At 44.7% G+C, this 26638-nt stretch overlaps 1 protein-coding gene across 5 annotated transcripts in view; it reads right to left on the bottom strand.

The window, feature by feature from the left end:
- CELSR1 (cadherin EGF LAG seven-pass G-type receptor 1) overlaps positions 1-26638 on the bottom strand; it is a 295961-nt gene that overhangs the window by 12604 nt on the left and 256719 nt on the right. For 3 of the 5 annotated variants that reach the window (XM_080394090.1, XM_080394092.1, XM_080394091.1), the window contains 12 exons: positions 22990-23116; positions 22396-22596; positions 17441-17615; positions 9679-9791; positions 8241-8320; positions 6845-6971; positions 4779-4904; positions 4326-4462; positions 3701-3804; positions 2696-2863; positions 1516-1758; positions 945-1209 (listed from right to left, as the gene is read on the bottom strand). In XM_080394090.1, the coding sequence (XP_080250216.1) occupies positions 945-1209; positions 1516-1758; positions 2696-2863; positions 3701-3804; positions 4326-4462; positions 4779-4904; positions 6845-6971; positions 8241-8320; positions 9679-9791; positions 17441-17615; positions 22396-22596; positions 22990-23116 (1866 nt within the window). The remainder of the gene's footprint in view (positions 1-944; positions 1210-1515; positions 1759-2695; positions 2864-3700; positions 3805-4325; positions 4463-4778; positions 4905-6844; positions 6972-8240; positions 8321-9678; positions 9792-17440; positions 17616-22395; positions 22597-22989; positions 23117-26638) is intronic. The other 2 variants (XM_080394094.1, XM_080394093.1) reach the window with 2 other exon arrangements.

Genomic DNA, 26638 nt, shown 5'->3' with positions numbered 1-26638 from the left:
TTTAGTAAGGGCTCATGCTCCCTAAAGTTACCATGCCTTGCCAATCCAACACTTGCAAGGGGGATGCTGCCCTGGAGGGGAAGACCCGCCGAGAGAAAGAATTCCAGGTAGTACACAAGAGATGCACTCTTCAGAGGAAGCCTATGGAGGGCTTGTATTTGGCTAATGCTTAGGTGAAGATGCAAGGTTCACACAAAAATCTTACAGGCTGTTAGAAACCTGGTATTTCAAAGACAGATGCATGTGATCTGCCGTCCAGAGTTTTACATTATGCAAAAGGCACGGAGATAAAGCAGTTGCCTAGCACAGGCTGGCTAGTTATTCTCCAGTCATGACAGTATCACCTGGTAGCAGCAAGTAGTTAATGCTTGTTAAAGGTACCTCTGTTTCCTAGCTAACCAGGATATATTTCATCCACCAGTTCCCAGCTACCCAAAGACGTACTTTTACAGTGAGCTGGGAGTGGTCTGTGCATGCAGACAAAATGGGTGTCTAAAGCACGGTGGGACAATGTCAGAGTTAAAACCGGGTGAGAAATTTTCTCAGTTTGGAGAAAGAATGAGGCTATATACATAAAATTTATGCACAGACTTTACATATGGCTGTTGTCCTCATTTTAAATGCAAGAATTACGATGAGTAACAAGGTTTCTGAGAATACCCTTTGACTGAGAGCTTGCTCAGCCTTTTGTTAATGTTTGATTTCGTTTACAACGGCAAATATGCACATCGATCATCACGCAGCAGGTGGGAATTGTGCACCTGGTAATTTAGGGTCAGTAGCTTGATGTGGCACTTTTCCTGCAGCCTCTGGATCCCCTGCCCCAGCAATGTTTTCCCTCTGCCCAGCCGGACACCCACACCATGCTCCCCCCAGGGCTGGAAAGTGGAGGCAGAGGCCAGAGCCATGGGAGGTCTGCCAGGGCATCCTGACATGGCACTTACTCCGAGTCCGAGGTGTCGGCATGTCCTGTTCCCACGTGGACATTCATGGCCATCCCGTTGAGCTGGTCTCGAGACTGCTCCCTTCGAGCATTTTTTACTGTCACCCCAGAGTCTGAGGGAGAGCGGACCCCATCATTTGTCCCCAGGGAAGTAGTCCTGGATGAGATTGTAGTCTGATTGTAATCTGATAGCTTTTCCCGCAGTCGATTCTTCATATTCTTATCCACCAGGGGGGGAGGGTAGGTGACTTTGTTTTTTAAGATGCCTGTTACGGAAAAGAGGGAATAATGAGAATTTTGAAATGTATCAGTAATTTCCTATATCAGGCTGAACACATCCAATAAGTGACTTTTTATATTCCTTAATTAGACTTCTAGTTTGTCGCTTTATTTCAAAACCAAAAGATTAGGCTTCAGCCACTACCTACTAGCTTCCCATGGCGTATTGAGTTACACGGGCTGGAGCCACTTGGAAAGCGTTCTTTCCTGACAGAGCTACCATATGAACTAATTAATGACCGTTGACCCCCCAGTCCCCCCATCCGGCTGTGAGGCTAGGCTGGCTGTCCTACCTTTCCTCTGCTCTGGCTGCTGGTTATTCTGGTGGGACAGAGGTCTGTTCTCCTTCTGCTGCCCTTCATTCTCATTGTCCTGCGGTACGTCATTGCCGTGGTTCACCTGGTTTTCCCTGTGAAGCTCTACGTTGACCTTGGTCTCAACTTTGAGTTTCTGTTTCCCGCTGGCGTCCTCACCATCGCTGGCCGTTACGCACTCTGTGGGCCAATAGGGTTTCACATGATTGGGAAGGGTATCAACTGCAATGCAAAAAAACACTAGCTCGAAAACCACTTTTGATATGTTTTCTCAACCGCTGCCCGGCCAGACCTGTTCTCTTTGCCCGGGGAGGAGCTGTGTGTCAAACCAGAGCAATTCTTCAGATGATCCTTGCTGGACTGCACTGCCCTCGAGGTGCAGCAGCCCCCACAAAGTACACCTGGTAGGATGGAGGGGCGTCCAAACCCTTTCCAGAGCAAGGTCGCTGTGAAGAAATGTGAGGCAAACGACCTCTCAGCTCTCCAGAGCTGGCAATCCCGCTGGCTCCTTGAGGAGGCTGGCTTCTGAAGGGTGAGGGCACCGAAGGCACCTTGTGCTGTGTCTGTGCCAAGCACCAGCACACAGCCTGGACATTTGCCGGTCAAAGCTGACTTATCTTTAGGACAAGATGAACTGTGCCTAGAAATGCCTGCACCCTGCTCATCACCAGTATTAACGGCCAGTGATCTCCAGCTCTTTAGGACAAGAAACTCCCCAACACCACTAAATCCACATGCCTGTATTGCATGAAGGAAGGTGGGTATTTCTTTCTTCAAAAACATTTCTGCAAAATATTTCTGCCTTCAAAACAGCCATCTTCTTCCTCCTCTTCTTCTTCCTTCATATGAGACTTTGCTGGCGGGGTAGCACCATTTCCAAGTGCTGTGGGTACCCACCTGCAAAGGCCACTCTCTGCCTGAGTGCCCTAAGTTGCAGATTTGCTCAAGCATCCTTTTACTTGTGCTCAGTCACCCCTGTGAACAAGCTTTTGGGAAGAAGAAAGGTCTCTAAGCTGGAGACGACAAGGATCTCTGTAGAAGCACAACAGCAAGGATGCTGTCTAGGCTGTATGGTAGTCTGGCAAATTTGTCCCATCTACTCTAAAGATATTTTATGGACAGGAATAAACCCATTGCTCTCCCCTTGCACTGGGAGTACCTTTGGGTGTGCTGTGGACTGGGCCATGTTCATTGGTTTTGGAAGTAGATGTGTTCCATTTTTTCTCTGTCTCGAGTCCATCTTCCTCACTGTCTGATGAATGGGAGGAGGCATAAGAGCTGCTGTGTTCATCAAGGGACAGTTCGCTGTCGGAGTCTGAATCATGCTCTACAAATGCAGAAAAGGGAAACACAGCAATAACAGTGTGGACAGGAGCTGAACAAATCAATTTCGCAAACGCACAAGAAGAAAGAAAAGGCAGGTGTCTGGTTCAGGCCATGCCAGGGATGAGCTCTTACGTCCCTAGGTGTACACAGGGTTAAATCACAAAGCCTGCGGCATCAATCTGAGTAATTTTAGGAAGCACAATCGCTTGGCTCAGCTAGTGGGCAGGACCTTTTATGTGCAGGGAGGGTGCAGAACAGAACGGTGACACTTTTTTCCTTATTCAATGTGCAGAACAGCACGTCGTGCTTCACAGGATCCCAACCAACACAACACACAGGCAAACCAAGGTACCTAGAAATATCAAGAATCTGCAAATGCACTTAGAAGACCTAAAAACTGCTGCAAGGCAACAAAATTTATCAATGTGACCCAAATTAAAGGAAAACAGACAGAAGACGCTTATCATTTTCTTGTACAAAACACAGGGCAGTAAAGGAGGATATTGCCTCAAGGTCTCAAATGTTAAAAGATCTCCAATTAAAAATGAAGAGCAACAGCACATCATTTGTGAGGAAGAAAGGGGATGCCAGAAACTGTCAACAGCTGTGACAGCTGTCAGATTAAAACTGAACCATCACAAGAAGCAGATCCCTGATATCTCCATTTCAGGATTCCCTTGTAAGGCAGCCATTGCATAGCTTGTTATACCAAGAGCATAATGAGAATGAGATACACCAAGTCAGAATAACTATTCTTCCTGTTACAGAAGCCTTTGAAAAAAGTGCTGAGAAGGAGAAGGTGCACAACTGGGCCAAAGCATTTAGAAATCATTCTTACCATTGGATTTTGATGGATTCCTATGAAATATGGAGGAATCTGCTTCAGTCTGACCAGCCCTTGCTTGACTTAAGGATCCACTGAGCTTATGAGCAGCCTCATCCCTTTGGGAATAAAAACAGAGGACGACTTTCTTGGTCACTTTACTGTTCTTAACAACAAGGCAGACAGGCAGATGAGATTCGTCTGGTCAAACGCAGACAGCTGCAGTGGACACTAGCCAGCCTATGCTTGATTGGCAATGTGGTCAAGCAAGACATAGGTTATCCTAACGTCTTTCTACAGCAAGCCATAGGCTATCCTACTGTAGCTGTCTGCCTTTGGCCACATGAATCACACTCTGAAAAAGCCTGAAGTTAATAAGCTAAATTGCACTCCTTGAGACATGTCTGAATGTTAACAGGCAAGCAGCACGGCCAATGTAGTTATGTTAACCACTGCACTGTTTGAACTCCCCGCTGAAGACGCATGCAAAAGAAAATGCATGACAAATTACAGTCACATGAAACAGAACTGTTAAGACATAAAAAAAGTAGCATTTGAACCACAACATTTCTGTTTTCCACAAGAGCAATGAAAAGGGAAAGGCAAGCACCTGAAAGCCATGCACCTGCCACCTGATTACCTGAGAATATAAGCAAGGTAGCTATTGTGGCTCTTGGCTGACCTGACGGTGCTTTCTAGGGAGACAGTGGATTCCCCAATAGTTGTGCGATACATATTTGGCTCTTCTATATATGTGTTGTTACAGTTCAGAGATCGCTGAAGGGAAAAAAAAAAAAAAAGACACAAAGCAGTAGTGAATGATCCTACCCAAAGCTCATGTTACCCACAAATGTATTTAGTTTTGAAGGGGCCAAGTGGTTTTTGATGTTGACAAAAATAATTCTTTCCTCCCAAAAGTTTTAATTAAAATAGCAATCAAAATTTTTGAGAGGGGCCATCAGTAATCTTTATACAAGTCACTGAAAGCAATCAGACAATTCACTTAATTACAGACAAGCCCCCTGTAAGTTTATTTTAGGTAACTTCTACCAGCAAAAGGATGTGGTTTTTTTCCCCGATGTTTTTTCCTTACAGTTAATAATGTAGCTCTTGTTGCAGTGGAATCGTCTGGAAGAGGTTTCTTCCCAGTTAAAGTGTTCTTCAAGTGCTTCCTGACTTCTTTGTTAAATACGCAGTGGAAGAAGAAAATGAACAGCCCCTGGATCATTTTAGAAAGAGGAATGATTCATTACTACCAAACTGCAAATACAGATATTAGAGAACAGCCGTTTTGAAACAACCCCTGAATTCTAGTTCATAGTCCATGATTTCAATAGCAATAACTGTTTTATGTCTTTGACTGAAATGGCATTGACTGATCTTATAAGGACTTCTTTGTAATTTGCTTCCAAGTTCAAATGTGCATAAAAAGCCTGGGAGAATCTACATAACAATGTGTTCCTCTAGGATTTACAGAGCAGAGCTTGTGGTAGGTGCCACCTTCCCTCGTTATTTGGGAAGAAACCCAAATATCAAAATATCCAACAGGGACCTCAGTGTCCCACTGGAAGACATTGCAGGAAGTTTCAGCGTACTGGCGCTAAGGTTTTAGAGCTTTTACACCGACGATGAGACAAAATCAATAGCAGCACATAAAAAATATCATAGCCTTTAGTGAAAACCTCTGGAAATGGGGAACTTCTGTGGTAGTTATCCTTACTTCTGTTGGTTAGAGAACTTCAGAAAGCCTTGTGAGATGTGGAGAGGTACTGGAGGCAGAGAGGTCCCAGCTTTTGACCCATACATTCCTTCGTTCAGCAATACCTCCTGGTGGGAAAATCACTAAAATTTCCAGAGCCGGGCAGTTGTTGGCTGCCAGGAACACACATTAACAGCTTTCACTAGGGGCAAGGAGCACGCATGTGCGTGCCTTCAGATGTATTTTCTCTGAGGGAACTCATGCAGCTGCCAAATCGTTATCAATTTTGGTTGGAGATATAGCATATAGAAGCCAATCACTCATGAAGTTGCAGCTGTACCAACATCACAAGATGCCTGCATTTCATGATTTCAGCCAAAGCAATTGACTTAGAGTAACTTTAAACTTCAAGCTCACCTTCTGAACATTCAGTCAAACACAATCTTAGCTGGCATTAGCACTTTGGGATTATTCATTAATAAAATTCACATAAATGTTTCTTTAAAAATACAAGTTCAAAGAAAGCAATGATATGAAATACCACATACCACTGTGCCTCTCTGGACAAGTTTGGAGAACTCCAGCTGCTGACTTTCCTTCCTTTCATAAGGTTTACATTCAATTTAGTTTTATTTTAGGCTTGTGGAAGCCTGGTTTTACAGCCTGTGTAGGTGTATTCATTTCAGAGCACACCAGCTGACGTGGCAAAATGACCTTCTCCAGTCTGGCCTATCTCATGTGCTGCCAGGGCATGGACAGTCATCTCCAGAGGAGACCCATCAGACTTCTTTTTTTCCTTTGGCTGCAGTTTGTGGCTGTGGTGCTGCAGTTGACCAGAGAGTCCTGCTAGCAGTAGCTGTTTTAATACTGCAGGCACTTGCCATGGCAGTTACGGCCACCCTTGGTCACATTCAAATTGTGACCAGCATGAACCTTCATGCCTACTTCCACGCCAGTCTTCTACAAATAACTATTTCCTGCATCTTTAATCAATAAGTGTATACTAGGACGGGCTACCCAGTAAAACCCTAATGCAACGAGTTGTATTTCAAAATCATTATCTGACTTACTTCCTTAAAGAGTAACTTAATTTGTGAAAGCCTTGAATTTGGAGCCGTTCACTCTGGGTGAAATAGAAGTCTCTTGTTTGCGGTAGCAACAGAACAACCATTAACAATGAGCACACAGAAGATTAACAAAGATTTTGTCTCTAGGAAGATAGAGGTATAATTGCCTGCTGTTATTTAACCGTCACAGGTTACAATAGTAGAGCACTTATCTTTAGAATGACTAAAAGTGAGAAATGCAATTATGCAAAGTTATGGTTTTGGTGAAAAGAACCCTCTCACTGAGAGAAGAGAGCAAAAATTGCGCTTGACATCTCTGTCCTTCTTACGTTAGCTCATGTTTAGCAGGTTTTTGGAGGTCTGGGTGCAGCAGCACACTGCCATCCAACTTACCTGCAGGCAGCTGAAAACTGCAAAGAGATAGTGAAATGTCATGACATCACTGTTCACTGCCATCAGCCCCAGCAGCCACGTGGCACTGATGAGCACCAAGAGCAGGAATGCTGTTCGCAGCACAGAGCTGTAAAGCAAACACAGACAAGCATTTGCAGTATGACAGGATACAAGATAACAGCCCAACCACGTGCCCAACGATTCAGCAACTGGAAAAGCCCTTTGGGAAAATTAGGGCAGTGTTCACCAGCTCCCAGTTCCCAAGTCTCTTATTGCACTACTCAACGACTTAGCATATTCAGGTAAAAAAAACGTGATTTCTTTTCAAGTTTGTTCCCAAGGTTTTCTTCAAACAAACCAGGCTGTTTGTCAAGCCCATGCTGTTCACCCTTGTTGACTCTGGGGAAGAGATCTGGGCAGCAAATGCCCCTGTCCGTCTCGTTTCTGTTTGTCAAGTTCACTCTCACATTCTTTTTCAACATTACAGCCCAAGGTTTTGGATTGAGGGCACTGGGGAATATTTGTTTGCTTAAATACATTGTTTCCACAGACACTTTCAGAAGATGGTCACAATTCTAGTGGCAAAAGTGTTCTACTGTGTGTAAAACAGCTGCTGTTAATTAGCAAATAAACTCCATTTGTTTAGGGAGATTTAAAAAATAAACTTAAAAAAATTACCCAACAGCCAGGGCTGAATAAATAGCTAGAAGACGACTTTCAAAATCTCATACAGCTACTTATTTGGGGAAAAGAAAAAAAAATAAAAAAAGGCTGTCTTGCCACTAGCTAATCACGTTTCAGTTCACAGATAAATTCTGAGCTTTGGTTAAAAGAGACGTTAATGGGAACAGGCTGCCACAGGAGGCAGAAGGTTGCAGTTTGTGAGGCTTTCTGCTCATCCCACAGGAAACAGGATGGGAGGAGGCTGGCCCTCAGCACAGGAACCTCAACGAGTCCCTGCCAGGACACGGCTGGCAACCCAGGCATTCAGTGAGGGGAGACCCTTCTGAGCCACGGGTGAGCATGGGGATACCCAGAATTATGCCTACCTGGGCATGCCACAGGCGGAGGTGAAGTGGCAATGTAGTAGGGACTATGATGAAAGACCTGGAAGGACTGTAATGATACCATCCGGAGGCCAGACCCCTCCCTCTCCCCTCCCTTCTCCTGCCTACACTTGGTGGTGGTGCAGAGCACCATGGTGGAGGTTTTACAGAGCCTCCAAGGGAACCCCAGGAGTAGGTGGTGAAGCAATCACCAATCATCTTGGCCAAGGTTTACTGTCTCCTCTAAATATCTCTTTTATTTCCTGCTCCAAGACTTGCTTTTAGGCAATTCTGCCCCTTTATTATTCCTAGCCAGAACTTTTTCTACAGGTTCTTGAATCCAAACTTACACGACTCCAGTTTTTTCAAATGAACGTTGCCTTCGCCTGCACGATGCTTTCATTGCTAATATAAAGATGACAGTGTTTATCTGAAAGGGAAATTGAAATAACAGCATGGATTCTTTCTGTACATTTGTTAGAGCTCAGTTTCCAATTAAAATGTGATTTTTATCCTAAAATGGTTCACGGTGCCAAGAATATTTTTCCTTCAATGTACAGGTCTCCAAGTTCCCAGATCCACCTCGTTTTAAGCTGACATGGTCAAGAACATCCTGGGACTTGACCTGGATAAGACTCAGTAAGATGGCCCTAGGCAAAGAGGCTTGAGTGAAAGATAGAAGTGTCAAGAATGTTTGTCCTTGTCCAAACCAGAGTCCACTCAGCCCAGCATCTTGTTTCAGCTGAGTCAAACCAGACTATAAGAATACAGTAACAGAGCAAGCATACTGAGCAACTGATAAGTCCTGTGAATAAATATACTCCTCCAGCCTCCACCGATTTCCACAGCTGGGATGTACTAGGTGAGGTGGTGCATTTGTACTTAATCACTCATAGTGAATATCGATGCTGAGAAATTGTCTGGTCATTCACTTTCCAAAACCGTGCAGAGCTTTACCACCGTCATCGTCCTGTTTCTGGGAGTTTCCAACTTTACTCTCTGTGGTGAAATGATGCAGCTTGTCTAGTTTGTTCTGAATCTGCTGCGTCCTGCTACCACGTGTGTTGGAAAAGTCACTGAATGGTTGCCTCCACAGTCATTTTCTCCAGGCCACCACACTATTACAGGCTCTTCCCTCTCTGCTTCTCTGCAGCTTTCTCTTCTCTAGGCTGAAGGCTGCTAGTCCACTTAGTTGGACCTCCAGCGGGGGCTGTCCCATGCCTTTCATGACTTGTGACCCCAGCCTATACTGCTTCCCAGTTTACTTCATACTTTTTGAGATAGGGAGACCAGAACTACACTTTGGTATTCAAGAAGGAGTCACATCACAAATATTTATCTTCTGGTGCTCTGATACTGAGGGAAGCTTTAAGGCAGAAGTTAAACACCAGCCCATTCTTTTAAATTTCTGAAATTTGAATTATTTAATATTTCTTTAGGACTTCTGGATGAAGTGACTTGTTATGGCTCGTTTGGCTGATTTGTTTAATAAGCTCACTGACCAACCCTTCAAACATGGAACAAAGCAAATGGGAAAAAATAAATAGGTTTCTGGCCATACAGCCATTGTTCCACAAGCAATCTTTACACTGGCAAGCAGCCCTCTGATTTTCAGGAGCTTACCTCATGCCTTATCTGTTTTAAGCAAAAGAGGCAAGTTTGAGTAAATCAGCTTCAAATGCAAAGAATACAGTTGCTTCATATTATGACTACTGTTTGATAAAACAAGAGAAAAAAATGTAGCAGTAAGGAAGAGACAGCTCCAGACGCCAAGTCCACCATACTTACAACTACAACAATTACAATGGGCCCAGCAAAACTCCAGATAAGGGTGTCATGAACAGAAAGCCAGCAGAAATCAGGGTTCCCGTAGCCTTGTGGATCCAGACCAACAGCAAGCCCTGCGTCAAAAATGTAGAGAAAGTACATCAGAAAGGTGCTTCTGAGATCTTCTGTACAACCAGGCACGTTTTCAAATCACTGTCTGGCAAACAAAATGATTGCGGCAAAATGTGTTCAGCAGCAGAGTCCTGGAAGTCAAAATCAAGGCAAAACCAAAGTCTTTATGCTGGTGACTCCCTATCAAATGGTACTATGAGTTTTGCCCACCAGAACAAAGTTCAGCTGCATGAAAATGACAATAAATTCAAGTCCCAAAATAATTCTGTTTCAGCACAGTTTTATAGTCATGTTCACAGAGTATGATGAAGCCTTGAGGCGGAGTGACATGTTGAGGAATTTCAATAAGCCTATGCAGCAGAATAACATGAATCATAACTGAGGTGACATCTATATTACCAAAAAAAAGTGCATTCTTAACTGCTGTGAGGTTGCTGTTACTATAATAACACCAGAGACAAAGGAACCTGGGAATTCACAGGAGTTAACCGCTTGAGCTCAGGTGGGATTCATTTTAAGCTGCCATCCCAGGTACCTCATCTTGGTTTCAGCACTGTTTGAAGTGGAGTTTGCTAACGCCCCCAAGGCAACTGAGTTAAGAATACACATTTTATTGTGTTATTTTTAAAGCTTGGACAATTCCAAGGGAGTCCAACCTCCACCTGCTGATTTACAGAGCTGCCTGGTTTGGTGACCTACACAGTTTGTCCATATGGTGATGGACTGGGATTCCTACCTTTGACCTGAAAAACCATAGAAATGTAGAATTATTTTGCTTGGAAAAACCTTCAAGATCATCGAGTCCAACCGTTAACCTAGCACTGCCAAGCCCACCACAGACTGTGTCCCTAAGCGCCACATCTACACCTCTTCAAATACCTCCAGGAACAGTGACTCAACCACTTCCCTGGGCAGCTCATTCCAATGCTTCACCACCCGTTCAGGGAAGAAATTTTTCCTAGTATCCAGTTTAAACCTCCCCTGCAGCAACCTGAGGCCATTTCCTCTTCTTCTATCACTTGTTCCATGGGAGAAGAGACTGACACCCACATCGCTACGACATGCGGTCAGGGAGTTGCAGAGAGCAGTGAGGTCCCCCCTGAGCCTCCTCCTCTCCAGGCTGAACCACCCCAGCTCCCTCAGCTGCTCCTCACAGGGCTTGTGCCCCAGACCCTTCACCAGCTCCGTTGCCCATCTCTGGACACGCTCCCCCACCTCAGTGTCTGTCTTGCACTGAGGGACCCAAAACTGAACCCCGTGTTCGAGGTGCGGCCTCACCAGTGCCCAGTGCAGGGGGACGATCACCGCCCTGGTCCTGCTGGCCACACTGTCCCTGACACAAGCCAGGATGCCGTTGGCCGCCCTGCCCCCCGGGCACCCTGCTGGCTCCTGCCCAGGGCTGTCACCCAGCCCCCCCAGGCCCTTTCCCCCCAGGCAGTTCCCAGCCCCCTGCCCCAGCCTGTCGCGCTGCGTGGGGCTGGTGTGACCCAGGGGCAGGACCCGGCGCTGAGCCCTGTTGAACCTCCTACAAGTGGCCTCGGCCCATCGGCCCGGCCTGCCCAGCCCCCTCTGCAGAGCCTCCTGCCCCCCAGCAGATCAGCACTGCCCCCAGCTCGGTGTCACCTGCAAACTGGCCGAGGGTGCGCTCGGTGCCCTCGCCCAGGTCATTGATAAAGGCATGAAACAGGGCTGGCCCCAGCACGGAGCCCTGGGGACACCCCCTGTGACCGGCCGCCAGCGGGATGTGACTCCGCTCAGCACCACCCGCCGGGCCCGGCCGGCCAGCCAGCTTTTAGCCCAGGGCACAGTACACCCACCCGGGCCGTGAGCTGCCAGTTTCTCCAGGAGAATGCTGTGGGAGATGGTGTCAAAAACTTTACTAAGGTCCAGGTAGACAACGTCCATTGAGCCTTTCCCTCATTCACTAGGTGCGTCATCTTGTCATAGGAGATCACATTAGTCAAGCAGGACCTGACTTTCATGAACCCACGCTGATTGGGCCTGATCGCCTGGTTGTCCTGTATGAGCTGTGCGATGGCACTCAAGGTGATCGGCTCCACAACCTTCCCCAGCCATAAGGTCAGGCTGACAGGCCTGTAGCTCCCCGGATCCTCCTTCCAGCCCTTCTTGTTCACAGGTGTCACATTTGGTAACCTCCAGTCAACTGGGACCTCCTTGGTTAGCCAGGGCTGCTGAAAAACGATTGAAAGTGGCTCAGCGAGCACTTCTGCCAGCTCCCTCAGTACCCTTGGGTGGATCCCATCTGGCCCATAGACTTCTGTGTGTCTACTTTATGTAGCATGTCGCTAACCATCTTCCCTTGAATTATGGGGGCTTCATTCTGCTCACTGTCACTGTCTTCTGGCTCAGAGAGAACAACTGGTATTACTATTAAAGACTGAGGCAAAGAAGGCATTAAGTACCTCAGCCTTTTCCTCATCCTTTGTCGCTATGTTTCCCCCCCCCCCCATCCAATAAATGATGGAGATTCTCCTTAGCTCTCCTTTTGTTGCTAATATATTTATAGAAACTTTTAAAATTGTCTGGCAGTAGCCATATTAAGTTCTAGTCCGGCTCTGGCCTGTCTAATTTTTTCCCTGCATAACCTCATGACATCCTTGTAGTCACCCTGAGTTCTCTGCCCCTTCTTCTAAAGGTCATAAATTCTTTTCCCCTGAGTTCCACCCACAGCTCTCTGTTCAGCCAGGCTGGTCTTCCCCACCAGCTCATCTTTTGGTACATGGGGACAGCCTGCTCCTGCATCTTTAAGATTTCCTTCCTGAAGAATGTCCAGCCTGCCTGGACCCTGTGGCCCTTCAGGGCTGCCTCCCACAGGACTCTGTCCACCAGGATCCTAAACAGGCCAAAGTTGGCCCTCTGGAAGTCCAAGGTGGCAGTTCAGCTGCACCCCCTCCTTACTTCTCCAAGAATCAAAACCTCTATGATTTCATGATTGCTGTGCCCAAGACGGGCTCCAACCACCACATCACCCACAAGCCCTTCCCTGTTCACAAAGAACGGGTCCTTCCCTTGTTGGCTCACTCACCAGCTGTGTCGGGAAGTTATCTTCCACACATTCCAGAAACCCCCTGGACTGCTTCCCCTCTGCTGTATTGTACCTCCAGCAGACATCTGGTAAGCTGAAATTCTCCAGAAGAACAAGGGCTAGTGATTGTAAGGCTTCTCCCAGCTGCTTATAGAATATTTCATCTGCCTCTTCATCCTGTCTGGGTTGTCTATAATAGACTTTCACTTGCCTTGTTGGGCTTCCCCCTGATTCTTGCTTGTAAACACTCAACCCTGTTGTCACCATCATTAAGCTCTAGACAGTCAAAACGCTCCCTAAAGGACAGGGCTACTCCACCACCTCTCCTTCCTTGCCTGTTCTGAAGAGTTTATAGCCATCCGTTGCAGCACTCCAGGCATGTGAGTCACCCCACCGTGTTTCTGTTATTGCAACTATATCATAGTTTTCCCACTGCATGATGGCTTCCAGCTTCCAGCACACTACACCAGTGTGCATTGGTATAGATGCACTTCAGTTAGGTTATTGATCCTGGCACCTTTTTTGGGGGGAGAAACCCCAGTTCCTACATGACCATTCTCAGGTGCTTCTGTGGTTTCTGACACATCAATAACCCTTGCCTTTGCCATCACATGAATCTCCGTTCCCTCCCTCCTCTGAAATGGCAGATTGAAGGACCTCACTAGCACATCGCCTCTCAAACACTGGCATGCTGCCCCAGGGCTTACCTCCAACAAGCCTCATTTTATCCCTTTCCCCCTTCAAATCTGGTTTAAAGCTCTTTCAAAGAGTCCTGCCAACTCCTGTGCAAAGATCGTTTTCCCTCTTTGAGACAGGTGTTCCCTGTCTGCAAAGGTCTTCCTTCTTCAAGACACGGAAAGTGACCCCTATGAGGCTTATGGCCAATGACATATGGTAAATGGCTACAGCATGTTGTCTGGGCATCGGGGGCACCTATTGCGTTGAGCGTATGTCCTGACTGGAGCAGGAGGCCAAGGCTGACGGCAGTGCTGCTCACCGCGAGAATTCATGTGCATTAATAAATGCCTTGTTTGAATTGAAGCCCATGTGCGTTGGTGAAAAGACACTGAAAAAGGGAAAGGTAGCTGCGTTTCACTCTCGCTGCTTAAATCTGGCCCAGAGCCAATATTCACATCTGGTACAGGCCTATGGTCTATGAAAATTAAACTGGCTATTTGGCAAAGCAGTGGATATTGGATCTGTTTTCTCTGCAATGTGGAATGAGATAGGACTGGTTTCCCTCCCTGCTCCCACTGGCCCTTCCACCACCCCCTTCAGCAGCTGCCATTCAGAAAGAATTAGCCATAAACGATTAAAGGACCATAAAGTATTTTATACAGATGTGATTATATAGACAAGGTCTGTTTCCCAGGACTTGATTTCCCCCATTAGCGGGACTTAAACTACAGTTTGGCCAAACATCTGGCTCTAAAAGTAATTGGCAGACAGCAACATTTTTTCACTCTCAAAATCCTACCCTGAAGTTCTCCATTAAACAAATAGGGCAAATTGCAGTCTTTGGGTACGAGGTTCAGATTTTACTGCAGTCAACAATCTGTTCAATAACACTACCCAAAGGCAGAATTAAGCCAATGCAATATAATACAGAGAATCATTTTGGCACATCAGTTGAATGCTGCAACCTGGCTGTCCTGAGCAGACCGAGTGTGTGGGCTGCGTGACAGCTCACTGACGTTTGCAGGAACTGGGGCTGGCCCTGTGGCCAAGTGTCCTGTGGGGACCAGCACCTATCCCAGGAGCGTGCCAAGAGCACGCTGTGGGGAGGTGCTGCCAGAGGCAATGTTTTGACCCTTCTGAGCTCCTGCGGGCTCAGCGGCGCGTCTGACTCAGGCAACTGTGGGTCAGCCTCTGCTCTCTTCTGATTCATCGCCTTGCTTAGTATTCACAGCAAAGAGTAGATTTGGGAAGTGCCATTTTCTGGGGGATATTGGTTTTAGGGCTACGTAAGAACCTGTTTTAACATAAGCACTGCAGTCTCCATGGCAAAGCAGTTGCTGCACACATATGCCAACTGGTTAGTGCGTTGCCATGAAGACATGCAGAACGGGAGGGGTCTTGCTTGGTGCCAAATCCAGCCCTTTGCTCCTGAGGCAAGGAAGTAATTAAAATCCCTCTCCTAGATGGATCAAGCCACATTTTAAAATAAGCAAGCTTAAAGCAAATTTAAAATGTTACACTATCACTTCCCATGGAGAAATATTCCAGAATCACACTCTTTTGAGGGCTGTAAGCCTTCTCCCAACTTCCATCCTACTTTTATTCATGGCAATTTGCTTTTCCATGCTGTGACCAAATTCGGCTCTTCCCAGTTGGAGTGTTTGTTATGTAAACATTTTACTAAGTTTCCCCCCATCCCCAAAGGTCAAGGTTCGCTTCTGCCAGTAGCCTGGTCCCATCACAGATACCTTAGGACCACTATGACCGTGCCTGAAATGAATGTCAGTTTGAGCATGGAAAATAGAAAAAAATAAATAAACGAAACAGAATAAGGCCACTGCTACTGTAGGTTCATATATTTTTTTTTCAGGATAGTTGTGATAAAGATGAAATGGCATAGATATTTATCTTTCAAATGAAACAAAAATGTTCTTTGCATGTCCAAAACTAAAATTCCTTCCCATATCTAGACTTTTCCACTATTAAGAAACATATACAATCCTTCTTTCATAAAGCAGTTTAAAAGAGACTGTGTTTAAGATGCATGTTATGAAGTTCGAACCTTTTTCCTGTTTAGATATTAAAATTTACAATCTATAAAAGAAGCTTATTTAAAAGATGTACAGTAACAAAGTTATCCAGACATAAGAAATCCCACATTGTGTCATTTATGATTAAATAACTTTCTCTTCAGATGATTTCTAAATCTGGAAGGGTGATCTAAATGCTTAGTTTTCTTTATTCATCGTTTCACAAAATCCTCTGACTTGCACAGTAATAGGGATCTGACTTTTCATTTAAATGGACTGCAAATTCAGTAGATTCAGAAATTAAATTACAGCAGACAACCCAGAACCAGAACTTGAAACTTCAGAAGCACAAAATAGTTCCAGAGAACAATATCTAAGTAGAAAAATGTAAAAATGGTGTACATGTAATATTCAGACTGCATAATACTGCTGTTGAGAAGGTCTGAATTAATTTCAAATTCAGGAGAGAAGCTAAACATGAAACAGAAGATCCTTTTGACAAAATTCTTCTAGAGAGTTATGTGTTCTGAAATGCAAATTGTTTACTGCTATTTAATGATAATACTTATTTTCTACCAGAAACGATGCTGCCAATTGTCTAATTGCACTTAAACGTTCCTGAATGTCCTACAATAGTACTGTTTGTGCTGATAAAAGTTACACAGGTCTGAAATTTTTTAGAAGTTCAAGGACAATTTCTGTTTAAGATGTCAGGAATGTATGTAGAGTGGCAGAGCCTTCTGGGCTGCACCTTCCATTGTGTTCTAGGTAAATTGATAGAAGTAGAATTTATGCACAAGGTGATATGGAAAAACGAATCAGCTCTCCAGAGAGAGAACTAATCTGTACTAACCCATGCTATGTTTCGGCATTACACTTTTTCCACACAGGAAAAAAAAGGGCATATATTTAAAAGTGTAACTTGTTCCATAATATTTTTCCATGTGTATATCAGTGATAGCTATTTGTTTGATCTGAGAGGCATCTAAATCTCTGCTATTGCTGACAGTATGTTGTTATCTGTAAAAATAAAAGTTATTGGATAAAAGTTAACTGTCTGCCTGTGATCTGATGAGCATGACAACACATACATGCTCAAATAGTTGAATCAAAAAATCTGGCTCCAACTGTTTGGCAAAGTGTACTTCCCAAGGAGCTGTCTGCCTGAATTAACACAGCACCATGTGCTTAGGGTAGCACTGGAAACGTCTGATTACAAAAAAAGACAAGGTGAGGGCAGAGATAGATGTGCCTCTGTGGATCACCTTGGAACAGTTTAAAAGATTACTGTCTCCAGCTTTTCATTACTTTTCCTCAAGTGGCAGTTACTGCCTTTGTATCTGAAACGAAGTAAAAGGATGCTTGAGTATCCTCAGCTTGTTTTTATGCCAGGCAAAACAGAACTGCTGAAATCCTCTTCAGGGAGCATTTACTGCTGGCCGAGGGTAGGCAATGGGGACATGTAGTGAAGGGCAGTAATGTCCTGTGGGCAGCACTGTTTCTGAAGCCGCTGCAGCTACCTCCCTGACAGACTGTGTATCCACACCCCCAGGTACCAGCACATGGAAGGAAAATTTCTGAAGGCTAAGTTGTTAAAACAAAAATACTGTTATTCCTAGGCAATGTTATCAAGTCCTGTTTTAATCTGGGTGCAATTAGGTTTACGTTATTGTAAAACTGTATCTCTTCAACTGGGGCAACAGGCGTTTGGTACACAGACCTGCCAAATTCAGGCTGACTTCTGCTAGACATGATTCATTGTTGCCTTTGTTCAGGAAAACACGCAAGTGACAGCAGTAGTTAAGCGCATCCACAGCTGTCTCGGATGGGGTAACTGGACAGCAAAGATGGCAGGGAAAGGAAAAGAAGCTGTTTTGGGGTGGTTGAGTCTCAGTACCTGTTATGATGGCAGGAATGCCCCAGCCAACAACGTAGTAGAACCGCATGTGCCCGAAGTTGATGTTCCTCACTTCAGTCAGCATCCGGTAGATGTGGAGCTGCTCCACGAACATCCATGCAAAGGTGCTCATGTAGAAATAATGTAGGAGGATTGCAATCACAGTACACACGAACTGCAGAAGGGAAAGGGCAGGGAAATTAGAGTTGCATTTCTGAATCACAACCTGGTGAGCCACCAGCTCCCCCGTGCAGCTAAAAGCAAGTGTAATAAAAAGGTTTTGGCAGAACAAATATACTGTCACTAATTAAATTTTTCAGAGTTTCAAAAAAGCTGTTCACATTGTGAAAGCTTGTAGTTTTAGGTTTGGGGTTTTTTTAATTGTGTGGCCTGTTCTGAGTCTGGTTCACCTTTACCCTATTAACCCAACATGCTTTTGGCAACTGACCTTGCCCTCCACGTTCTGTGGCTAACTTCTCTGTGCATATTTGCTGCAAAGGTGAGCATTTGGGCTATTCTGACCAAACTCCTGCTTGCGGGAGAGGCATAGCTGGCAGAGCTCCTGGCTCTTTCTCCTATGAAGGCTGTAGACCCTTTGCCCTGGCTGCTGTATGAGTCTCACATGCACAGTGCCACTACACTGGATTCAGCCACAACATGTTTAACTGCATCAGCTAAACCAATTTAACTGTAAAGCCAACAGATGGCTCCCGAGAATGGCCACCCTCAGCCCTGCACTGACTCAGTGTATCCCATTTCCATATCAAGGGCCATCCTATGGGTTTTTCTGCTACTCGAGTTTTTCCGGAAAGAGAGATATATCTCTCCAAGGAAGTGTGCCATTTTGGTAGCTTTGTTTTGTTTCAAAGTAGAACATATTTTGTGTCTGATATTAGTAGATACAAAAGTAAAAGAAACTCTCCTTGTGTTTGGCAGAGGTGGAATGGAGGTCTGAGAAGTTCTTAGGTCTTCAATTTAGGACCGGGCCCTGAGAAAGTCCTTTTTGCCTGAAAAAACTTTACTTCTGGGCACAGAAATCCAAAGTTTCAGCACAGGAAAAATGATTGTGCTGAACATGAGCAATGGATGATCTGTAGACTTTAACTAATGAAATCCAGCCTTTCTTTGAGGAATTTTCTTACCGGTTAAATGAAATGTCTTTCTCACAAACAGGAAAAATTTGACATGATCTTATGATCTAATGTAAGATCAGCAGACCATTTTGCCCCTATGTGTCTGTGTCATAGGTCTGAAAAGGTCTGTTCCATCTATACCTCCTTTCCTGGGACTTTAAAAAAAGACTGAGAAGCAAAAGCATGGATGCATCCACGGGGTAAGGCAGTGGCCATCTCTTCTGTCCTTGTAGCTCTGCCCTTCACTGATGAACCCCACAGACCTTGCACATCTATACTTCAACAGGTCACGGAGGATGCCTGGCTGTTACCACTGGACTAAAATGATGCAGCCTGAAGTAGACCACCACCAGCTCCACAGATCAACCTTTTACCTGATGTTGAAATCAGAATATTTGACTACAATGTGGGAGAGTGGCTTCTAGGCAGAAGGTGGCTTCTAGGGGTTAACCCTCTTCTTGTCCACTGCAGAAAACCACCCTAACTGCCAGGCTGTAGGATATTCTTGTCCAGAAATGCTTGGCAATACCCTCCCCTCTTGAGGCTGTGCTACTTGCGTCAGGCACAGAAGTCATGAGGACAAACAGAAAGCAGGCTAGTGCTGCCCAGGTAGTTCATGCCTCCGGCTAGGAACAAGCAGATCTGGAGCTTCCAGTCCCAGATTTTTATCCTATGTCAGCAGCACAAAGTGGACTATTCAGCTCTGCCAGGCTGAAAGCAGCAAAAATGAGGGCCCTGCTAAAACCAAAGAGACTGGGCCCTTAGGGTGAATAGGAGGAACAGCTACAGTAGGCAAAGTGGTAGCTGAAGTCATATTTGTGACCAAATGGCCACCTTGAAACCTCTGACTTTCACAGACTTGCATTTCTGCAGAACCTGCTAACCAGCTTTCCCTCCCACCTTAAGTTTGATGAGTGAAAACAGTAATGACCACAAGCATCTGACACCTGAATTGAAATCTTGCAATTAACCTTCTTTCAGAAGCAAAGCAAAGATTTTGCCAAGGATCTGTTGATAAGCTTGAATTAAGGGCACTTTGTGTAACCATTTGATTTTTTTTTTTCTAAATACTTTACATTGTGTTTTGGAACCTTTTGTTCCCATGCAGAACTGACCCTGCTTTCAGACTTTGGCATGACTTTTTAGTGTTTTTTCATGATATAATGCTCAGAAACGTATATTTCCCTGCTTAACTTTGCTGAGCGAAGGAATCATACAAAGACTGCCAACTTTCTGGATTCACTTACTGCATCAGTGTTGTTATAGCACCAAGTGTTATTGAAAATGTAGCTCACCAAATAAAAGACCTTTCTTTCCTCTATGCAAGCAGGCCTTTTTTTGTTACTGCTTGCACATGCATATGAGTAGGCTGCTGCCCTGAACATTACCTTTTTCAGGTAAGAAAAAAAGACAGAAAATAAATCACTTTCTATCAATAGTCCACGGAAAGATTAAAACCTCACCCAGAAATGTGACTTAATTTACAGAAACCCATAAAAGCCAGGCTGAGTGCCAAGCAGTGCAGCATTATTTGTGCTCCAGCATTCTTTACCTCTTTATGCTCATCAGTGCGTGACTCGTTAGACAACTCTCATTCCATACAGACAGATGAATAATTGTCTCACGCAGACATGGCTTACAGCCCCCCTAACTTCTCAAACTGACTGGGTATGGTGTAAGGAGTGGCTTTCTGCTGTATGAAATATATTCTGTTACTTAAAGATCTTTGTAAGTGGGTTAAAGGTTTGGGGTGTTTTACCGAGTCCTGGTAACTACAGGACACGATCACACCATAAGCCCCAAAGCATGACAATGAGAAGGAGCAAAAGAGAACAAACTCATCAAGTACGACCATTAGTATTTGCGGTATTGCTGTAATGAACTGTTTTACTACTCATAAACTTTTGCTCGGTGCTTCATGATATTATGAAAGGAATCTGGAAATAAGGAGCCGTCATTTATTACATAATTTTTGGTAAGATTCTGCAGGGATGTGGGCTTGGCCCCTTGTTCCTCAGTATTCATGTCAGAGAACTGAAAGTATAAACTCTTTGCTAGTGAAATGCTGTGAAAAATGAGTGGTGTGCTCAAGAAAGCATGGGAACGGTCAAGTTACACAGTGCTGTGGATCAATTGGCAAGATGAGTTAATTTGAGCAAAGTTATTTAAATATGCAAACTTGTATATTATAGAACAAAGACAACATGGGTCACACAAGACATGAGACCATATCCCAGAGGGAGGTCACTGCAGAAGATCTTACCATAGCAGCAGATAAGGGACTGGAGTTCCTGGTGCATGGGAATGTAGGAATGTGGGACTGGAAATGACACTGCCAGCTGGAAAGCTTTGTCCAGTTTAGCATTCACAATTTTTCAAAAGGTAAAGTGGGGGAAGAAAGCCCAGAAAAAAAGGCAACAGAGTAACCTGAATCTTAGAAATTGAAGAATTTAAGCAGCTTAATTTTATTTAGTTTTCAAAAAAAATTACTGTTGAACAGAGGCTTCCTGGGAAGACAGTTTTTATGAGAGGGCTCTCAAATTTACTAGGAAAAGGCCTTGACAGCACTCAGTTACTGGAAGCTAAAATTATTTAAGGTCAACGCATGTTATAGTTCAAATTGATACAAGAATCCAGGGTGACACTTTAGGATATACAGCAAATGAGGCCGTGTGGTTAGGCACCAAGGTGTCATTACCATAACAGTGATGATACTCGCTGAATGTAGGCATATTCTCCAATTTCTGCTGCTTGGACAATGTGGAATCAACATGGTTATTTCTTTTTTGTGGTGTGCGTTTTCATGTCAAGATTGTACTTCCCTCTCAAAATTTAGATTGAAACACGTACAGTAATGAATTTCTAGAAGATAAATTTTCTTCAGGGTGTTCAGGTAATCCCTACACCAAACTTCTGAATATTCTTCGTATCTGTTAAGGACATACTTTTTATTGCATGTCATCCCCATCTGTCTACTGCCTGTTCGGTACATGCAACTGTGAAGCTTGGCAGTGCTGGAACCCTTGTCTGCTTGCATCCTACCTGTCTGCACGGCAACCATGACTTTTGAGATGCATGCTACTAAGAATCAGCAGCAATACTACATAAAATGCTACACAGTTAAGATAGCAATGATGTCCTAGAACATACACACTTCATGTGTGGCATGTATCTCATACTCAGACCATTCATACCTTGCAGTTCTTCACATGCACAATGCTGGAGATACCTGCACTAAGCTTTGGCAACAGATATGATGGGCTGAAGCCAACAATCACTGTGGCTGGAAAGCACAAAGCAAAGCAACAGGTTTCCTACTGATTCTTGGATGTAGCAAGCTGTCCCATGCCTGGCAAGTGGCTCCTCCAGAATGGCCATGATAGGTGTGCAACATGCATATTAGCACCTGCACAGGAACACATAGTTGACAACCTACCAGTCAACACCAGGAGCTGTTTGGGCTTATGAGGTACCTGCTGGAGGAGAAACTGGAGAGCCTCCTACTGAACAGACAAAGCAAGACAGAAAACATACTGATGGAAAGGAAGGAAGAAATCAGTATTCAGGGTTCAGTTCCTGGGATAAGCCTTCAACAGGGCTGCTGTTATATATTCTCTGAAAATAAGATATAGTCTTAACTCCTGGCACTGCAATTAATCACGTAAAACACATAAGAATACATTAAAAGTCTGAGGTTTTTCAAATGACTGTTGAGGCCAAGCAGAATTAAAAAAGAATAGATGGGAACAGGTAAAATTTGCAATACGAACCCCCTGGTTTAAAACTTGACAACTCTAGCAACAAGCACAGAGTAACTCTTACCGGGTTTTCAGTCTGGTTGATGCCAATAAGAAAGACGAGCTCAGAAAAGAAAAGGGCAGCCACCAGGTTTTTGTGGATACTGTGCAGGTTGGAACGTAGTGTACGGATGAGGACCAGCAGTATGAAGGTGACCAGCAAAGCTACCAGCGAGATGGATACGGTTGTGTAAGTGACGATCTTCAGAGGAAGCACCTCCCCATTCTGTAGAAAGACAGATTGACAGAACCTCTGTGAGTTTCTCCTTCGTTTTCCTCCAATCAAATTTACTACTCGGAATGTCAATGTTTTCACTACTACTGAGCCAACATACGGATTTGCTTTAGGACCAACAGCAGCGGATGATGTCACCCCTTAAGTCACTCAACATGCTGAGTGTGTACGGGCAGCACCCAGAGAGTGCACCAACCAGGTAAGATGCCCCTTTCAGCAGACCCGATGGTGGGTGCTGTCAGGCATGGGGCAACACGTTCCTGACACACGGCAACATGGGATCAATCTCCTGCTGATGCTCCGAGTCATGCTCGTAGCTTAAGCTCTGAATCAAAGCCCTCGAAAACCAAAGCCCTTGAAAACCACGAGCCTGACATCACACACCTCTCGTTTTGAAATGTCCATCAGGACGGCAAAGCTGGTTATATGGTTGCACTGGCAAGCGATATGGCTCTGGTTTCTGGAAAACAGCTCACATCCTCTGGAGGACCAGGCACCTGTCCCGCCAATCCTGTAGGGAAAAAAAGGCATTTCTGAGAGCCATCCTCTGATTTCCCTTTGCCTCCTGCTGCTGTTGCTCTCTGGGGCTGCTCTTGCTTCGCAACCACAGAGGGCTGTAAGCACCAAGACAGAAATATTTATAGCTGTCACCTGCATCAACTTAAAAAGCCTTCAGCTGAAGTAATTTCTGATATGACAGCTGGCTTTGCTGGCCAAATTTTGTGGTTTTATAAGAATCTAGTTTTGAGTTTAAAAAAAAAATATAATTAAAACAATTTGCTTTTGGGTCAGTGACCACACAAGCAATATGGGGAAGCGACTGCACAGACCAAACTTGTCATAACAAAGGTAAAAAATACCAAAAACACAGAGAAAGAGATATGTTTTTGAGTCATGTCTATTTTCCTAGATCTAGGCACTGCTAGCAGAGCTCTTATGTGGAATATAATATGCAATAATATGATTTCATTATATTGTTCCACTGAAAAGTGAACCCAGTAAAAAATACATCATATCAGCAGATTTCTTGTATTAACATTGGGGAGCAATTGGTCCCTTAGAAATTCTTCTCTGTGCAGCCTTGGTTAACTCCAGTGACTTCAGAAATTATTTTGTAACAATATTAATTACTCTATTCTGAAGTTAATGAGTAATAAAACCAGTCTTGTAGTTACTGAAAGAGTTTTTAATTAGATATGACAGGACGTGTTTTTCACTCAGCAATAAAATATTTGTTAAACAGTTTTAGTATCACTTTCTCTTAAAAAATAATCTCTTTAAAAACTCTTTCATTACATGCAGTTTAAGAGCTACTTTTCAACTGTGGCTCTAGGAAGATGTAACAGACAACAATTGCCATTGAATATGCCAGCAAATAGCTAACAGATGAATCACTTCAGAGCTAATGAGTTATTCAAGCCCACACAATGTTAAAAAATCTATGAAAAAGGACTTGCCATTCCCTTATAATTGGCAGAATCCTCTTTACATACAAGCAAATACGCCACTTTAAATGCAGGCAAATGGAGTTTATTATTGCAAACATAACAGATTTCTGTTGCATCTTTGATGCTTTCAATGATATAATCTCCTGAAGCTTTTGATTAGGAGGCAAACATTTCCTAGGTTAGTTTGCTCTTTTATTTCCAGCACAGGATATTGCCTTTTAATGGATTCTTCCAGAGGTTTACTAGAGCTTTTTGCTTATTAGGAAACAAATAACAGCTATTCCTCTTACCCCAGACAGACAATATCCTCCTCTCACTACGTACCTGGTTTGATGGTTGAAAATTGCATTATATATATTATAGCTACAATATTGTGAAATCATAACATGCAGAGCATGTAGCTACCTCTCAACACGTTTTCTTTTGTTTTATCCACACTCTTGAAATTCATCTCCAACAGGACTGTTCTATTTCCACAGCACATTAAACGCAACAAAATACTTACGAGCATAAACAGTTCTTAAGATTTTTCAAATTTTCAAGAAAAATGTCTGTATCCTTAATTTTACTAAATACAAAAGACCCAAATGAGCCATCTGTAGCAGAAGATCAGGTTTGAGACCATCTAAGGAACCTGAAGGTGCACAAGTCCATGGGACCTGATGAGATGCATTCGTGGGTCCTGAGGGAACCCGTGGATGAAGTGGCTAAGCCGCTATCCATCATGTCTGAGAAGTCATGGCAGGCCAGTGAAGTTCCCATAGACTGGAAAAGGGGAAATATAACCCCCATATTTAAAAAGGGAAATAAGGAAGCCCTGAAGAACTGCAGTCTGGTCAGTCTCACCTGTGTGCTTGACAAGACCATGGAGCACATCCTCCTGGAAAATATGCTAAGGCACATGGAAAATAAGGAGGTGATTGGTGACAGCCAATATGGCTTTGCTAAGTGTAGAGGAATGAAGCTGGGTTAATTATCATTGATAATATCCAGCTGTGGGCTGGCTTCAGGGGCGGCGGGCTGGCCGATGTAGACAAGGTGCAGCTGTGGCTGGTTTGTTAAGTGGTTGAGAGCCGATGGAGAGCAGCTGAGGAAAAAGCAGAGAGAGAAAGAAGCAAGAGAAGAGAAAGTGTGAGTGTGCCCTGGGTGAGGAGAGACTAGGAGAAGGCAGCAGAGGGACTGGTGTGAAGAGTGTGCTGGTATGAGATGGTAAAGACCTTGTTGCAGCCTGGTAGTTTGGAGAGTGCTGTGACAACTAAGGGCAAATTATTCCTGACATCTGGTGGCCTTTATACAATGGGGATATAGCATCAGTGGCTGAGGGAAGAGCAACTCGTGCCATCTACCTGGACTTGTGCAAAGCAATGAAAACTGTGACATGTTTGTCTCTAAATTGGAGAGACATGGATTTGACCACTCAGTGGATAAGGAATTGGCTGGGTGGTCACATTCAAAGAGTTGCAGTCAACGGCTTGATGTCCAAGAGGAGACCAGTGTGAGTGGTTTCCCTCAGGGGTCAGTGTTGGGACTGGTGCCGTTTAACATCTTGTCAGCAACATGGACAGTGGGACTGAGTACACCCTCAGCAAGTTTGCCGATGACACCAAGCTGTGTGGTGCAGTTGATATGCTGGAGGGAAGGGATGCCATCCAGGGGAACGCTGACAGGCTTCAGAGGTGGTGGGCCCATGTGAACTCCGCGAAGTCCAACAAGGCCAAGTGCCAGGTCCTGCGTGTGAATTGGGGCAATCCCAAGCACAAATACAGGCTGGGCAGGGAATGGATTGAGAGCAGCCCTGAGGAGAAGGACTTGCGGGTGTTGGTGGATGAGAAGCTAAACATGATGCAGCGATGTGCACTTGCAGCCTAGAAAGCCAGCCATACCCTGGACTGAATCAAAAGAAGCATAACCAGCAGGTTGAGGGAGGTGATTCTCCCCCAGTACTCCACCCTGGTGAGACCCCACCTGGAGGACTGTGTCCAGCTCTGAGGCCCCCAACAGAAGGGGGCCATGGACCTGTTGGAGCGAGTCCAGAGGAGGGCCGTGAAGATGATCAGAGGGCTGGAGCACCATTCCTATGGAGAAAGGCTGAGAGAGTTGGGTGTTCAGCCTGGAGAAGAGAAGGCTCCGGGGAGGCCTTACAGCAGCCTCCCAGTACCTAAAGGGGCCTACAGGAAAGCTGGAGAGGGGCTTTTTGCAAGGGCATGTAGTGATAAGGCAACGAGTAACAGCTTTAAACTGCAAGAGGGTGGATTTAGATTAACTATTAGGAAGAAATTTTTCACTATGAGGGAGGTGAGCCCCTGGCACAGGCTGCCCAGAGCAGCTGTGGCTGCCCCATCCCTGGCAGTGTTCCAGGCCAGGCTGGATGGGGCTGGGAGCAACCTGGCCTGGTGGCAGGTGTCCCTGCCCACGGCAGGGGCTTGGAACTAATGATCATTAATGTCCCTTCCAACCCAAAAATTTCTATGATTTCTGAAATATTTCTTTTCCCTCACACCTCCCTCCTAGAGTTAAATATACTCTCTCTGTATGTTCTGCTTATGTATTATGATTGCCTCCTAACAACTGCAAGAGGTCTAAGG

The sequence above is a fragment of the Falco punctatus genome (genome assembly GCF_963210335.1).
Source record: "Falco punctatus genome assembly, chromosome: 6".
Classification (NCBI taxonomy): domain Eukaryota; kingdom Metazoa; phylum Chordata; class Aves; order Falconiformes; family Falconidae; genus Falco; species Falco punctatus.
This window is presented reverse-complemented; position numbering and strand designations above follow the sequence as displayed.